The sequence below is a fragment of the Hyla sarda genome, chromosome 2 (assembly GCF_029499605.1).
Source record: "Hyla sarda isolate aHylSar1 chromosome 2, aHylSar1.hap1, whole genome shotgun sequence".
NCBI lineage: Eukaryota > Metazoa > Chordata > Amphibia > Anura > Hylidae > Hyla > Hyla sarda.
Window position 1 is genome coordinate 43,056,024 of NC_079190.1, and position 13,894 is coordinate 43,069,917.

A 13,894-nucleotide genomic window follows, 5' to 3' on the forward strand; every position below is an offset into this window, starting at 1 on the left:
GTGGCATACCTTGACATGACCATGCCAACAACCATTGAAGATCCGCTGGACTTCTAGGCAGCCAAACTTGATTTATGGCCGCAACTAGCAGAGTTTGCCCTGGAAAAGCTGTCCCGCCCGGCCAGCAGTGTGCCATCAGAGCGGGTGTTTAGTGCGGCCGGGGCCATAGTCACCCCAAGGCGAACTCGTCTGTCCACTAAAAAAGGGGAGAGACTGACGTTTGTCAAGATGAATCAGGGATGGATCAGCCAGGATTTCCAGCCACCAATGCTAGAGTGGCATTGACCATGCTGCTACACCAACATTTCCCAATTATGGTTGGTTATGAAACCCTCTTGGGTTATCAATTAGGGTTATGAAACCCTCTTTTGTACTGCTATTGCCTGCTCCTGGCTCATCCTGTGTCTTTCAGGAACTACTTGCCTCACTGATGCTTCTGGCCTTGGGCCTTTAATTTTTTGAAGTTTAGCAGTAGCTAAATACATGCTTAATGCAAATGTCAACATTGATCTTTAAATGTAAGGGGTTATGAAACCCTCTTTGGTACTGCTCCTGACTCATTCTGTGCCTTTCAGGAACTACTTGCCTCCCTAATGCCTCAGGCCTTGGGCCTTCAATTTTTTGATGTTTAGCAGTAGCTAAATACATGCTTAATGCAAATTTCAACATTGATCTTTTAATGTAAGGGGTTGGTTATGAAACCCTCTTGGGTACTGCGAATGACTGCTCTTGGCTCATTCTGTGTCTTTCAGGAACTACTTGCCTCCCTGATGCCTCAGGCCTTCAATTTTTGGATGTTTAGCAGTAGCTAAATACATGCTTAATGCAAATTTCCACATTAATCTTTAAATGTAAGGGGTTATGAAACCCTCTTGGGTACTGCGAATGCCTGCTCCTGACTCATCCTGTGTCTTTCAGGAACTACTTGCCTCACGGGTGCTTCTGGCCTTGAGCCTTTAATTTTTTGGATGTTTATCAGTAGCTAAATACATGCTTAATGCAAATTTCAACATTGATCTTTAAATGTAAGGGGTTTTGAAATCCTCTTGGGTACTGCGAATGCCTGCTCCTGACTCATCCTGTGTCTTTCAGGAACTACTTGCCTCCCTGATGCCTCAGGCTTTTAATTTTTGGATGTTTAGCAGTAGCTAATACATGCTTAATGCAAATTTCAACAATGATCTTTAAATTCTCGGCGCTCTGCCAGGGCATTCTCAAACCCCGCCGGCGCCGATCCGAGGACCTCACTAAACCATCCAATCGGCAGTAGAGACATGCGGTGTGTACAAAGGGCAGGGACTTAATGAACCCGAGCTTATGACCCGCACTTAGTTGGGATTCTTCTTTCCTGGCAAATAATTGCAATCCCTGATACCTATCACGAACAGGGTTCAGAGGGTTACCCGCACCTGTCGGTGAAGGATAGACACACGCTGGTCCGTTCAGTGTAGCGCACGTGCAGCCCCGGACATCTGAGGGCATAACATACCTGTTATTGCTCGATCTCACGATTGATTGTGCAATGTAAGGGGTTATGAAAGTCTCTTGGGTACTGCTGATGCCTACTCCCGACTGCTCCTGTGTCTTTCAGGAACTACTTGACTTCATGATGCTTCTGGGCTTGGGCCTTTAATTTTAGGATTTTTGAAATACATACATACATGCTTAATTAAAATTTCAACATTCATGGTGCAATGTATGGGGTTAATAAACACTCTTGGGTAGTGTTTTTTTCAAATTTTCTGATAATTTTCACAGTAATAAACTTGAATTTTCCAGCATAATAACCATTACACCATTGAATGCTTGTTGCGTGTGATTTTTTTATTAAAATTTTCAAAAATAATACGGAGAGGGATGAACTCTGCTTCTTTGTTTCATAAAAAATGTCTTTTGGTGGTCCATCGTCCCGCATTATAGAGTCTTCTGGACTCTTGGATATGCGCTTATTCTTAACCTCTTGTTACGCCGAGCGCTCCGGGTCCCCGCTCCTCCCCGGAGCGCTCACAGCGTTCTCCTGTTTGCAGCGCCCCGGTCAGACCCGCTGACCGGGTGCGCTGCGATAATGTCCCTAGCCAGGATGCGATTCGCGATGCGTGACGCGCCCGCTCGCGGTGCGCATCCCGACCCGCTTACCGGACTCGCTCCCCGTCTGTGCTGTCCCGACGCGCGCCGGTTCTTTGCGATTTAAAGGGCCGGTGCGCCACTGATTGGCGCATGGTTTTTAATTAGTGTGTTCACCTGTGCACTTCCCTATATTACCTCACTTCCCCTGCACTTCCTTGCCGGATCTTGTTGCCATTGTGCCAGTGAAAGCGTTCCTTGTGTATCCCTAGCCAGTGTTCCAGACCTCTTGCCGTTGCCCCTGACTACGATCCTTGCTGCCTGCCCTGACCTTCTGCTACGTCCGACCTTGCTTGTTTAATCCCTTGTACCGCGCCTATCACAGCAATCAGAGAGGTTGAGCCGTTGCCGGTGGATATGACCTGGTTGCTACCGCCGCTGCAAGACCATCCCGCTGTGCGGCGGGCTCTGGTGAAAACCAGTAGCAACTTAGAACCGGTCCACCGACACGGTCCATGCCAATCCCTCTCTGACACAGAGGATCCACCTCCAGCCTGCCGATCCTGACACCTCTTAAGGACGCAGGGCGTATGGATACGCCCTGCATTCCGAGTCCTTAAGGACGCAGGGCGTATCCATACGCCGGTTGGGGACCGGAGCCGGATGCCTGCTGAAATCATTCAGCAGGCATCCCGGCATATCGCCCAGGGGGGTCATTATGCCCCCCCATGTCGGCTATGGGCGCAGATCGCTGGACAATTCAGTCCAGCGATCTGTGGCGATTCTGGGTCAATCGGGTCTCCAGTGACCCGGAATTACTGGCTGATCGGGGCCGTCTCTGATGGCCCCGAACAGCCAGAGCCAGCAGGGGTGAGGAGGACGTGAGCGGGTGCGGGATGAAGACCCCGGGTGCTGGGGACCCCCGATCCCCGGCATCCCTGTTGGGATCGGGGCCCCAGGAGCGACGGCCGCGGCGAGGGACTGTCCTGCAACGGAGCAGCAGCAGGAGGTGAGTGACAGCCTCCTGCTGTTGCTTAGCAACAGCTCCCAGCATGCAAAAAGGGCATGCTAGAAGATGTAGTTATGCAACAGCAGGAGGAAGACCACCACAACTCCCAGCATTCCCTTATGGGCATGCTGGGACTTATGGTTTTGCAACAGCTGGAGGCACATTTTTTCTATGGAAAAGTATACCTTCAGCTGTTGTATAACTACAACTCCCAACTTGCACAAACAGCTAAAGTGCATGCTGGGAGTTGTAGTGGTGCATCTGCTGGTTGCATAACTACAACTCCCAGCATGCCCATTGGCTGTCGGTGACTGCTGAGAGTTGTAGTTTTGCAACAGCTGAAGGCAAATTGGTTGTGAAACTCGTTTTTTTTTTTACCTAACAGTGTTTCACGACCGGTGTGCCTCCAGCTGTTGCAAACTACAACTCCCAGCAGTCACCTTACACCGTACATGCTGGGAGTTGTAGTTTTGCAACAGCTGGAGGCACACTGGTTTTGAAACACTGAGTAAGGTCACAAACTCAGTGATACATAACCAGTGTGCCTACAGCTGTTGCAAAACTAAAACTCTCAGCATGTACAGTCTGTCAGCGCATGCTGGGAGTTGTAGTTTTGCAACAGCTGGAGGTCCCCCCCCATGTGAATGTACAGGGTACACTCACATGGGCGGAGGTTTACAGTAAGTATCGGGCTGCAAGTTTGAGCTGCGGCAAATTTTCTGCCGCAGCTCAAACTGCCAGCGAGAAACTACTGTGAACCCCCGCCCGTGCGACTGTACCTTAAAAACACTACACTACACTAACACAAAATAAAATAAAAAGTAAAAAACACTACATATAGACATACCCCTACACAGCCCCCCTCCCCTCCCCAATAAAAATGAAAAACGTCTGGTACGTCACGGTTTCCAAAACGGAGCCTCCAGCTGTTGCAAAACTACTCCCAGTATTACCAGACAGCCACTGACTGTCCAGACATGCTGGGAGTTTTACAACAGCTGGAGGCACCCTGTTTGGGAATCACTGGCGTAGAATTCCCCTATGTCCACCCCTATGCAATCCCTAATTTAGGCCTCAAATGCGCATGGCGCTCTCTCATTGTGGAGCCCTGTCGTATTTCAAGGCAACAGTTTAGGGTCACATATGGGGTATCGCCGTACTCGGGAGAAATTGTGTTACAAATTTTGGGGGGTATTTTCTGCTTTTACGCTTTTTAAAAATGTAAAATTTTTGGGAAAAGAAGCATTTTAGGTAAAAAAAAAAAAATTTGTTTACATATGCAAAAGTCGTGAAACGCCTGTGGGGTATTAAGGTTCACTTAACCCCTTGTTACGTTCCCCGAGGGGTCTAGTTTCCAAAATAGTATGCCATGTGTTTTTTTTTTTTTTTTGCTGTTCTGGCACCATAGGGGCTTCCTAAATGCGGCATGCCCCCAGAGAAAAATTTGCTTTCAAAAAGCCAAATGTGACTCCTTCTCTTCTGAGACCTGTAGTGTGCCAGCAGAGCACTTTTCACGCCCATATGGGGTGTTTTCTGAATCGGGAGAAATTGGGCTTCAAATTTTGGGGGGTATTTTCTGCTTTAACCCTTTGTAAAAATGAAAATTTTTTAGGGAAACCAAGCATTTTAGGTAAATTTTTTTATTTTTTTTTTACATATGCAAAAGTCTTGAAACACCTGTAGGGTATTAAGGTTCACTTTAACCCTTGTTACGTTCCCCGAGGGGTCTAGTTTCCAAAATGGTATGCCATGTGTTTTTTTTTTTTGCTGTCCTGGCACCATAGGGGCCTTCCTAAATGCGGCATGCCCCCAGAGCAAAATTTCCTTCAAAAAAGCCAAATGTGACTCCTTCTCTTCTGAGACCTGTAGTGCGCCAGCAGAGCACTTTTCACCCCCATATGGGGTGTTTTCTGAAGCGGGAGAAATTGGGCTTCAAATTTTGTGGGGTATTTTCTGCTATTACCCTTTTTAAAAATGTAAAACTTTTGGGAAACCAAGCATTTTAGGTAAAAAATTGTTTTTTTTTTTTTTTTACATATGCAAAAGTTGTGAATCACCTGTGGGGTATTAAGGTTTACTTTACCCCTTGTTATGTTCCCCGAGGGGTCTAGTTTCCAAAATGGTATGCCATGTGTTTTTTTTTTTGCTGTTCTGGCACCATAGGGGCTTCCTAAAGGTGACGTGCCCCCCAAAAACCATTTGTCGCTCCTTCCCTTCTGAGCCCTCTACTGCGCCCGCCGAACAATTAACAGACATATGAGGTATGTGCTTACTCGAGAAAAATTGGGTTTCAAATACAAGTAAAAATGTTCTCCTTTTTACCCCTTGCAAAAATTCAAAAATTGGGTCTACAAGAACATGCGAGTGTAAAAAATGAAGATGGTGAATTTTCTCCTTCACTTTGCTGCTATTCCTGTGAAACACCTAAAGGGTTAAAACGCTTACTGAATGTAATTTTGAATACTTTGGGGGGTGCAGTTTTTATAATGGGGTAATTTGTGGGGTATTTCTAATATGAAGACCCTTCAAATCCACTTCAAACCTGAACTGGTCCCTGAAAAAAAGCGAGTTTCAAAATTTTGTTTTCCAAAAGTAAAAACACGTCAATTTTATGATGCAAACATAAAGTAGACTTATTGTATATGTGAATTTAAAAAAAAAATTATTTGGAATATCCATTTTCCTTACAAGCAGAGAGCTTCAAAGTTAGAAAAATGCAACATTTTCAAATTTTTCTTCAAATTTTGGGATTTTTCACCAAGAAAGGATGCAAATTACCACAAAATTTTACCACTATGTTAAAGTAGACTATGTCACGAAAAAACAATCTCGGAATCAGAATGATAACTAAAAGCATTCCAGAGTTATTAATGTTTAAAGTGACAGTGGTCAGATTTGCAAAAAATGACCGAGTCCTTAAGGTGAAAAAGGGCTCAGTCCTTAAGGGGTTAAACAAATGTACAAAAACAAAAAATGGCCGGTCAGGGCTATGGAGACGTTGTGCCTACATCTCACGGCCACATAAGCCCTGTGGGTGCTTGTGAGATTAGGTCCATTGTACCCACATGGCGGGGTCCAGGACACAAATTTTGATTTAAATTTCAAATAAAAAAATCAGACATTTCAATGGTCTCCTCATGCTGCAGCTAACTCCAAGCTGCGTCATTCAGGTAATATATAGGTAGCACCCGCTGTCTTAAATTTCCATCAAAATTTTTCGTCAAAAATGTTTGTCTTTTTTATTAGGGATTGTGAAGCTTTGGTGCGTACTCATGTCATTCAGGCAATATATGGTTTACTGATGGCGCTGCTGGGCCTGGGAATTTCAAATTTTCTCATAGGTAGCACCCGCTATCCAAAAGTCTTCTTCATAAATTTCTACTATTGTTGTGTTTTTTTGGTGGGATTGTGAAGCCCTGGTGTGTACTCATGCATCAGCCAACTCCAGGCTGTGTCATTCAGGCAATATATAGGTAGCACCCGCTGTCCTAAATCTTCTTCAAAAATTAAAAAAAATTGTTGTTTTTTCATTGGGATTGTGAAGCACTGGTGTGTACTCAATGCTGCTTCCTGTTACACTCTGTCAGCCCGTTGGTCCTGTGACAGTGTGCTACTCCGCCTCCACATCCTCAACTGTGTCTTAAGCCTCCACTGCCCGGACAAGTCTCAGTGGCCCTTCAGCATACCATGTGTAAAGGGCACGCCGGTGTCACGCTGTTCTTCACATGGTTTGCCTTGGCGAAAAGTCTTGGAAACAATGGCCGGTCAGGGCAATGGAGACGTTGCGCCTACATCTCACGGCCACATGAGCCCTGTGGGGGCTTGTTGGATTTGGTCCTTCGTACCCACACGCTGGGGTCCGGGACACTCAAAGTTTGTTTTAAATTTAAAATAAAAAAAAATGATGGTGCTGCTGGGCCTGGGAATTTCAAATTTTCTCATAGGTAGCACCCGCTATCCAAAATCTTTTAAAAAAATTTCTAAAATTGTGTTTTTTGGGGGGGGGGGATTGTAAAGCCCTGCTGTGTACTCGTGCATCAGCCAACTCCAGGCTGTGTCATTCAGGCAATATATGGTTTACTGATGCCGCTGCTGGGCCTGGCTCTGGGAATTTCAAATGTTCTCATAGGTAGCATCCGCTATCCAAAATCTTTTTCCAAAATGTCTAAAATTGTAGTGTTTTGTTTTTTTTGGGGGGGGGGGGGGAGATTGTGAAGCCCTGCTGTGTACTCATGCATCAGCCAACTCCAGGCTGTGTCAGTCAGGCAATATATGGTTTACTGATGCTGCTGCAGGCCCTGGGAATTTCAAATTTTCTCATAGGTAGCACCCGCTATCCAAAACCTTCTTCAAAAATTTCTAAGATTGTTGTGTTTTGTCTTAGGGATGGTGAAGCCCTGGTATGTACTCATGCATCAGCCAACTCCAACCTGTGTTATTCAGGCAATATATGGTTTACTGATGCCGATGCAGGGCCTGGGTAATAAAAATGTTATCATAGGTAGCACCCGCTATCCAAAATCTTCGGTTTAAATTTCTTAATTCATCTTTTAATTTTAGGGATTGTGAAGGCCTAGTGCCTACTCATGCTGCTGGCAACTCCAGGCTGTGCCATTCATCCACTATATGGTCTCCTCATGCTGCCAACACCTCCACGCTGTGTCCTTCAGCCACTATATGGTCTCCTCATGCTGCCAACACCTCCACGCTGTGTCATTCAGCCACTATATGGTTTCCTCATGCTGCCAACACCTCCACGTTGTGCCAATCAGCCACTATATGATCTCCTCATGCTGCCAACACCTCCACGTTGTGCCAATCAGCCACTATATGATCTCCTCATGCTGCCAACACCTCCACGCTGTCATTCAGTCACTATATGGTCTCCTGACACTGTTGCCACCACCAGGCTCTGTCATTGTGCTACTGTGCGGCAGTGATTCTAAAAGTGATGCCGGTAATCTGCATGTTATTCTGAATAACAGTATTATTTCACCACCCCAGCACACTCCATATGCGTTTTAGAACACAGCAAAGTGTTCTATACGCCTATAGAGGCTGTATGTAGGCTAGAAATAGCCTTTTTTAATATAGATTCGCCGCGAAAAAATTTGGATCGAAAAACTTTTTCGGAAAATTCGGCAAATCGGCCGAATCAAATTTTTGAAAAGTTCGCTCATTTCTAGTTACCACATAAATCTGATTTAAATAAATTATTTTCTGTTGACACCTTCCCTTTGAGAGTAATTTGCACTGAATTTATAAAAACTAGCACTCCTAATATATTTGCTGCACGGTGAATTGTTTTCAGTCAAAAAATTTTAACATCTGCTATGCAGACACTGATCTGCGTTACATTTAGCGCCATTTTTACTTCAGAGACCCCGCAATCTATTCAAAGCTTTTACAGTAGTTTGGAGTAGCAGTATTAATCCAGTGGTGCAGATAAAATATCAGAAAATGTTTAAAGTATGGAAATTTTTTGCACAAATTTGGTATGGGCCCTGATACGATTTTTTTATGTTTTACAATGGCGAAAAGTTATTGATAAATTCAACCTTTTTCCGTCCGTGTAACTGCATGAGGTAACTTAGTAATACTTTTGATTCGTTCCGGAGCTTTGGATTTGACTTAACTGCTGGTGAGGCCAGAGGTGCAATAGCTGAGCACCACCCCTTGCAACTGATAAAATGGCTGCCTATTGCTTTTTTTTTAACCCTTTGCAAACTTAGCAGCCACTGATATTTCTCAGGGTGCGGTCAAATCTATCGCTATCTGTTTAGTGTATACATTTTATTAATAAAAAAAATAAAAAATGGATCGTAGCGTACACAGTTTTTGACTGCGTTTCGGCGTATAGCAAAGTTGAACACACTTTAACGAGACGGTCAAACGGTGTCAAAATACGCAGCGTGAACCGCGACTTAGCACCCTGACAGGAAATCTCCATAAGCCTAAAAAGCTCCTCCATCTTCGTACGGTATAATGGAGGCCTCCCGTTATATTAACACCTCAGCAGCTGCCCCCCAGCATGAGAACATTCTTTAGTATACACATATTTTTCCCTAAATTCGGTAAATAAAGCCCAATATAAGGCCTAACGCCACCAAAAACCAGCGTAGCACACATCAGCCCGCCACCATTTGCAATGACGCGCACTCGCCGGTTGGTCTGTATTTATAAGCTCTGTCCCCACCCCTAAAGGCCACGCCCGGACCAATGGGTGGGAGGCGAGTGGTCGTGACTGACAGCTCGAAGCCTTTACGCGGAAGTCACGTGACCGAACCCCGAAGCCCTCCTGTAGATCCCGCGGGATGTGACGTCGAGCGGAGGGAGATCTCGCGGGATCCGGCGGGAGGACAAGTTCAGGGAACATGGCGACGTCTCATCTGTTAAAGGTAAGGGAGCCCTCCCCTTTCTTGATGTGCCGCGCCGCTCTCCCGTGTCCGGGGTGTGGACACGTTTCTTGCAGTGTGAATGGAGCCTGTGGGGACGTGGGGGTGGGAGAGCTGCGTTTGTTCCCTGCGCTGTCACGTCCGTCTCCGGCTGCTGTCACTGACAGGAACACCGGCCTGAGCCGAGCACACAGCTACCTGACACCGTGTGTGTGTGAGCTCTGCAGCCCAGCATGACATCACCTCCCCCCCCCCCCCCCGCCTGTCACTGCTCGTAGTCATGGCTGCCGGGTATATAGTGTCAGCCATGACACCACCAATGATACTCCAGTCAGGACTATTCACGTTTCTTAAAGTGATAGTATGTTGCTAGGATACATCATCTTTATATAATCAATAGGGGTCTTACCTCTGGACCCCCGGATGTGCAACGAATTGGGGTGGCGGCATTGGTCTCCAAACTGTGGACCTCCCAGCTGTTGGAAAACTACAACTCCCAGCATGCTGGGAGTTGTAGTTTTGCAGCGTGTCTTCCAGTTACGTTTCCCGGTACAGTGGTCCCTCAACATACGATGGTAATCCGTTCCAAACGGACCATCGTTTGTTGAAACCATCGTATGTTAAGGGATCTGTGCAATGTAAAGTATAGGACAGTGGTCTACAACCTGCGGACCTCCAGATGTTGCAAAACTACAACACCCAGCATGCCCAGACAGCTGTTGTAGTTTTGCAACATCTGGAGGTCCGCAGGTTGTAGACCACTGTAAGAGAAAGTTGTACTCATCTGTCCCCGCCACTCCGGACCGTCATCGCTCGTCACCGCCGTCCATCGCTGTCGTCGCATCCCTAGGGTGTCCCCGACGCTCCGGCAAGGCCTCTGCTTCCCCGGCATCCGCGCTCTCACGTCGCCGCCATCACGTCGCTACGCACGCCGCTCCTATTGGATGATGGGACGGCGTGCGCAGCGACATGATGAAGTCGATGGAGAGCGCCGACGATGCAGAGGATCCCGAAGAGGACGCGCCGGAACCCAAGGACAGGTAAGTGACCATCACCGGAGCTCACGGGGCACCGTAAACGGCTATCCGGTGGCAGCTGAAGCAGTCTGCGCTGCGCCCCGACATAAAAAAGCATTGTATGTTGATGCTGCCTCTGAGAGGCCATCGCATGTTGAAATTATCGTATGTCGGGGCCATCGTAGGTCAGGGGGTCACTGTATCTCCTCCTGTCAGGCTTCATTGTAGAAGCGCGCCTCGAAATCCCTTCCCCCTGTGCAGTACCTGATGAAGAGTCTGGTATAGACTCGAAATGCATTTTTTTTATTTATTTTTTTCTACTGTGAATAATAACCCCTTAAAGGGGTACTCCGGTGAAAAACTTTTTTTTTTTAAATCACCTGGTGCCAGAAAGTTAAACAGATTTGTAAATTACTTCTATTAAAAAATCGTAATCCTTCGAGTACTTTTTAGCTGCTGAATACTACAGCGGAAATTATTTTCTTTTTGAAACACAGAGCTCTCTGTTGACATCATGAGCACAGTGCTCTCTGCTGACATCTCTGTCAATTTTAGGAACTGTCCAGAACAGCATATGTTTGCTATGGGGATTTCCTTTTACTCTGGGCAGTTGTTAAAATGGACAGAGATGTCAGCAGAGAGCACTGTACTCATGATGTCAGCAGAGAGCTCTGTTTCAAATGGAAAAGAATTTCCACTGTAGTATTCAGCAGCTAATAAGTACAGGAAGGATTAAGATTTTTTTTAATAGTAGTAATTTACAAATCTGTTTAACTTTCTGGCACCAGTTGATTTAAAAGAAAAAAGGTTTTCACCGGAGTACCCCTTAAATGGGCACTGTCAGATACAAAAACTTGTGATATGTTGTAAAGCATGTATAACCAATAGGTTTTGCAATCACTTTCGTTAGAAAATTTTCAGTATTTCATACTGAAAAAGCCAGTCAAACTACCTCCCCCCCTGCCTGCTTGGACACATACTAGTCCTGCTGTGTCCATGCGTCATTGCCTATGTCATGGACACACTTCCTTGATTGACAGCTGTGAGCGCAGGGAAAAATCCTCCCACTGTCAGCTTGTGTCCCGCTACTGTCAGTGAGGACAAGCTGGGAGTTGTAGTTTTGCTAATGCTAGGGGAGATGTGAGCAGACAGCATACTGAGGGAGGGGGCGGAGACCTGCACAGTGAGGCCACGCCCCCTCCCTTTGACAGGAATTCAGACTAGTGAGCTAAATTAAAGGTCACTGCAAAGTAGAATTGGTGATGCAAAAAATAAGCCATAATATGGATTTTTAGGTGGAAAATTGAAAGGGTTATGATTTTTAAAAGATAAGGAGGAAAAAACGAAAGTGCAAAAACTGAAATACCCTGAGTCCTTAAGGGGTTACGGACTCAGCGTTTTTCAGTTTTTGCATTCATGTTTTTTTCTCGTTACCTTTTCAAAAATTATAACCCTTTGGCTTATTTTTTGCACCACCAATTCTACTTTGCAGTTTACCCAAAAATCCACGGCCAAACGGGAAATAAAATCATTGTGCGACAAAATTGAATAAAAAAAACCACAATTTTGTAACTTTTGGGGGCTTCCGTTTCTACGCAGTACATTTTTCGGTAAAAATGACACCTTATCATTATTCTGTAGGTCCATAGGGTTAAAATGATACCCTACTTATATAGGTTTGATTTTGTCGTACTTCGGGAAAAAATCATAACTACATGCAGGAAAATGTATACGTTTAAAAAATGTCCTCTTCTGACCCCTATAACTTTTTTATTATTCCACGTACGGGGTGGCTCATTTTTTGCGCCGTGATCTGAAGTTTTTATCGGTACCATTTTTGTTTTGATCTGACTTTTCGATCGCTTTTCATTCATTTTTTAATGGTATGAAAAGTGACCAAAAATGCACTATTTTGGACTTTAGAAATTTTTTACATGTACGCCATTGACCGTTCGATTTAATTAACGATATATTTTTATAATTCAGACATTTCCGCACGTGGCGATACCTCATATGTTTTTATTTACAGTTTTTTTTTTTTTTTTTTTTTTTTTTAATGGGAAAAGGGGGGTGATTCAAACTTTTATTAGGGAAGGGGTAAACTGATCTTTATTCACTTTTTTTTTAATTCTTTTTCACTTTTTTTTTAATTTTTTTTGCAGCGTTATAGCACCAATAGGGGGCTATAACACTGCAGACACTGATCACTGGCATGTAGTAAGCCGAGGGTCCCGGCCGTTGAGGGCCGCCGGGATCGACCCGATATCACCGCCCCTGTGTTATATGGCGGGAGCCGACGCAGGACATAAATATACGTCCTGCGTCATTAAGGAGTAAAAGGGGTACTTCGGTGGAAAACGTTTTTGTTTTTTATCAACTGGTGCCAGAAAGTTAAACAGATTTGTAAATTACTTCTATTAAAAAATCTTAATCCTTCCAGTATTTATTAGCAGCTGTATGCTACAGAGGAAATTCTTTGCTTTTTCAATTTCTTTTTTGTCTTGTCCACAGTGCTCTCTGCTGACACCTGATGCCTGTTTCAGTAACTGTCCAGACCAGGGGAAAAAATCCTCATAGCAAACCTATGCTACTCTGGACAGTTCCTGACTCGGACAGAGGTGTCAGCAGAGAGCAACGTGGACAAGACAAAAAAAGAAAGTAAAAAAGTTAAAAATTTCCTCTGTAGCATTCAGCTGCTAATAAGTACTGGAAGGATAAAGATTTTTTAATAGAAGTAATTTAAAAATCGGTTTAACTTTTTGGCACCAGTTCATTTAAAAAAAATGTTTTTCCACCGGAGTACCCCTTAAAAGCATTAAAAGGGTACTCCACTTTCTAAAAACGTATCCCCCTATTCACAAAATAGAGGCTAAGTGTCCAGTCACGGGAGGGGGAGGGGGGGGGCGGGGTTTAGACTGCCTTGACCATAAACCCTGCTTCTTTTTTCAAGCGTGCTGTTGCTGAACAGAAGTGAAGGCCTCCTCAGCCAATCACCGGCTGAGAAAGGGTCCCGTATCGGCCATCGATTGGGTTGAATGCTTGGGGGGGGGGGGGGCGGGATGGTGCTATGGATAGGGGGATATGTTTTTATATATTGGAGTACCCCTTTGTTCGCGTGACAGGATACATACAAACTTCCCAGGCAATCTTGGAGCCTGAGAGTTAGGCTGCATGCACACCATGTTTTTGCAGTACAGTTCCCGTATCAGGTTTTTGATGAAAAACGGATTCCTCAAAACCGGACTAAACTGTATCAAAACGTGTGTACAAATTATAACCCGTATACGGTTTGAAGAATGATGTCCGGTTGCATCAGTTTTTTAAGAAAAAAAGTATACGTTTTTAACCTTTCACTCCATTTTGAATAAAGTTTCACTTGTTTGAAATTCCAAGAAATAAAAATGTGCAAA

The 13,894-nt window shown here is 44.9% G+C and overlaps 1 protein-coding gene across 1 annotated transcript in view; it reads left to right on the forward strand.

Moving 5' to 3' along the window:
• Nucleotides 1-9,326: 9,326 nt before the first annotated feature.
• CUL5 (cullin 5) overlaps nucleotides 9,327-13,894 on the forward strand; it is a 76,133-nt gene continuing 71,565 nt past the window's right edge. Inside the window, exon 1 of the mRNA XM_056561643.1 lies at nucleotides 9,327-9,471. Within this exon, the coding sequence (XP_056417618.1) occupies nucleotides 9,448-9,471 (24 nt within the window). The 5' untranslated portion in view covers nucleotides 9,327-9,447. The remainder of the gene's footprint in view (nucleotides 9,472-13,894) is intronic.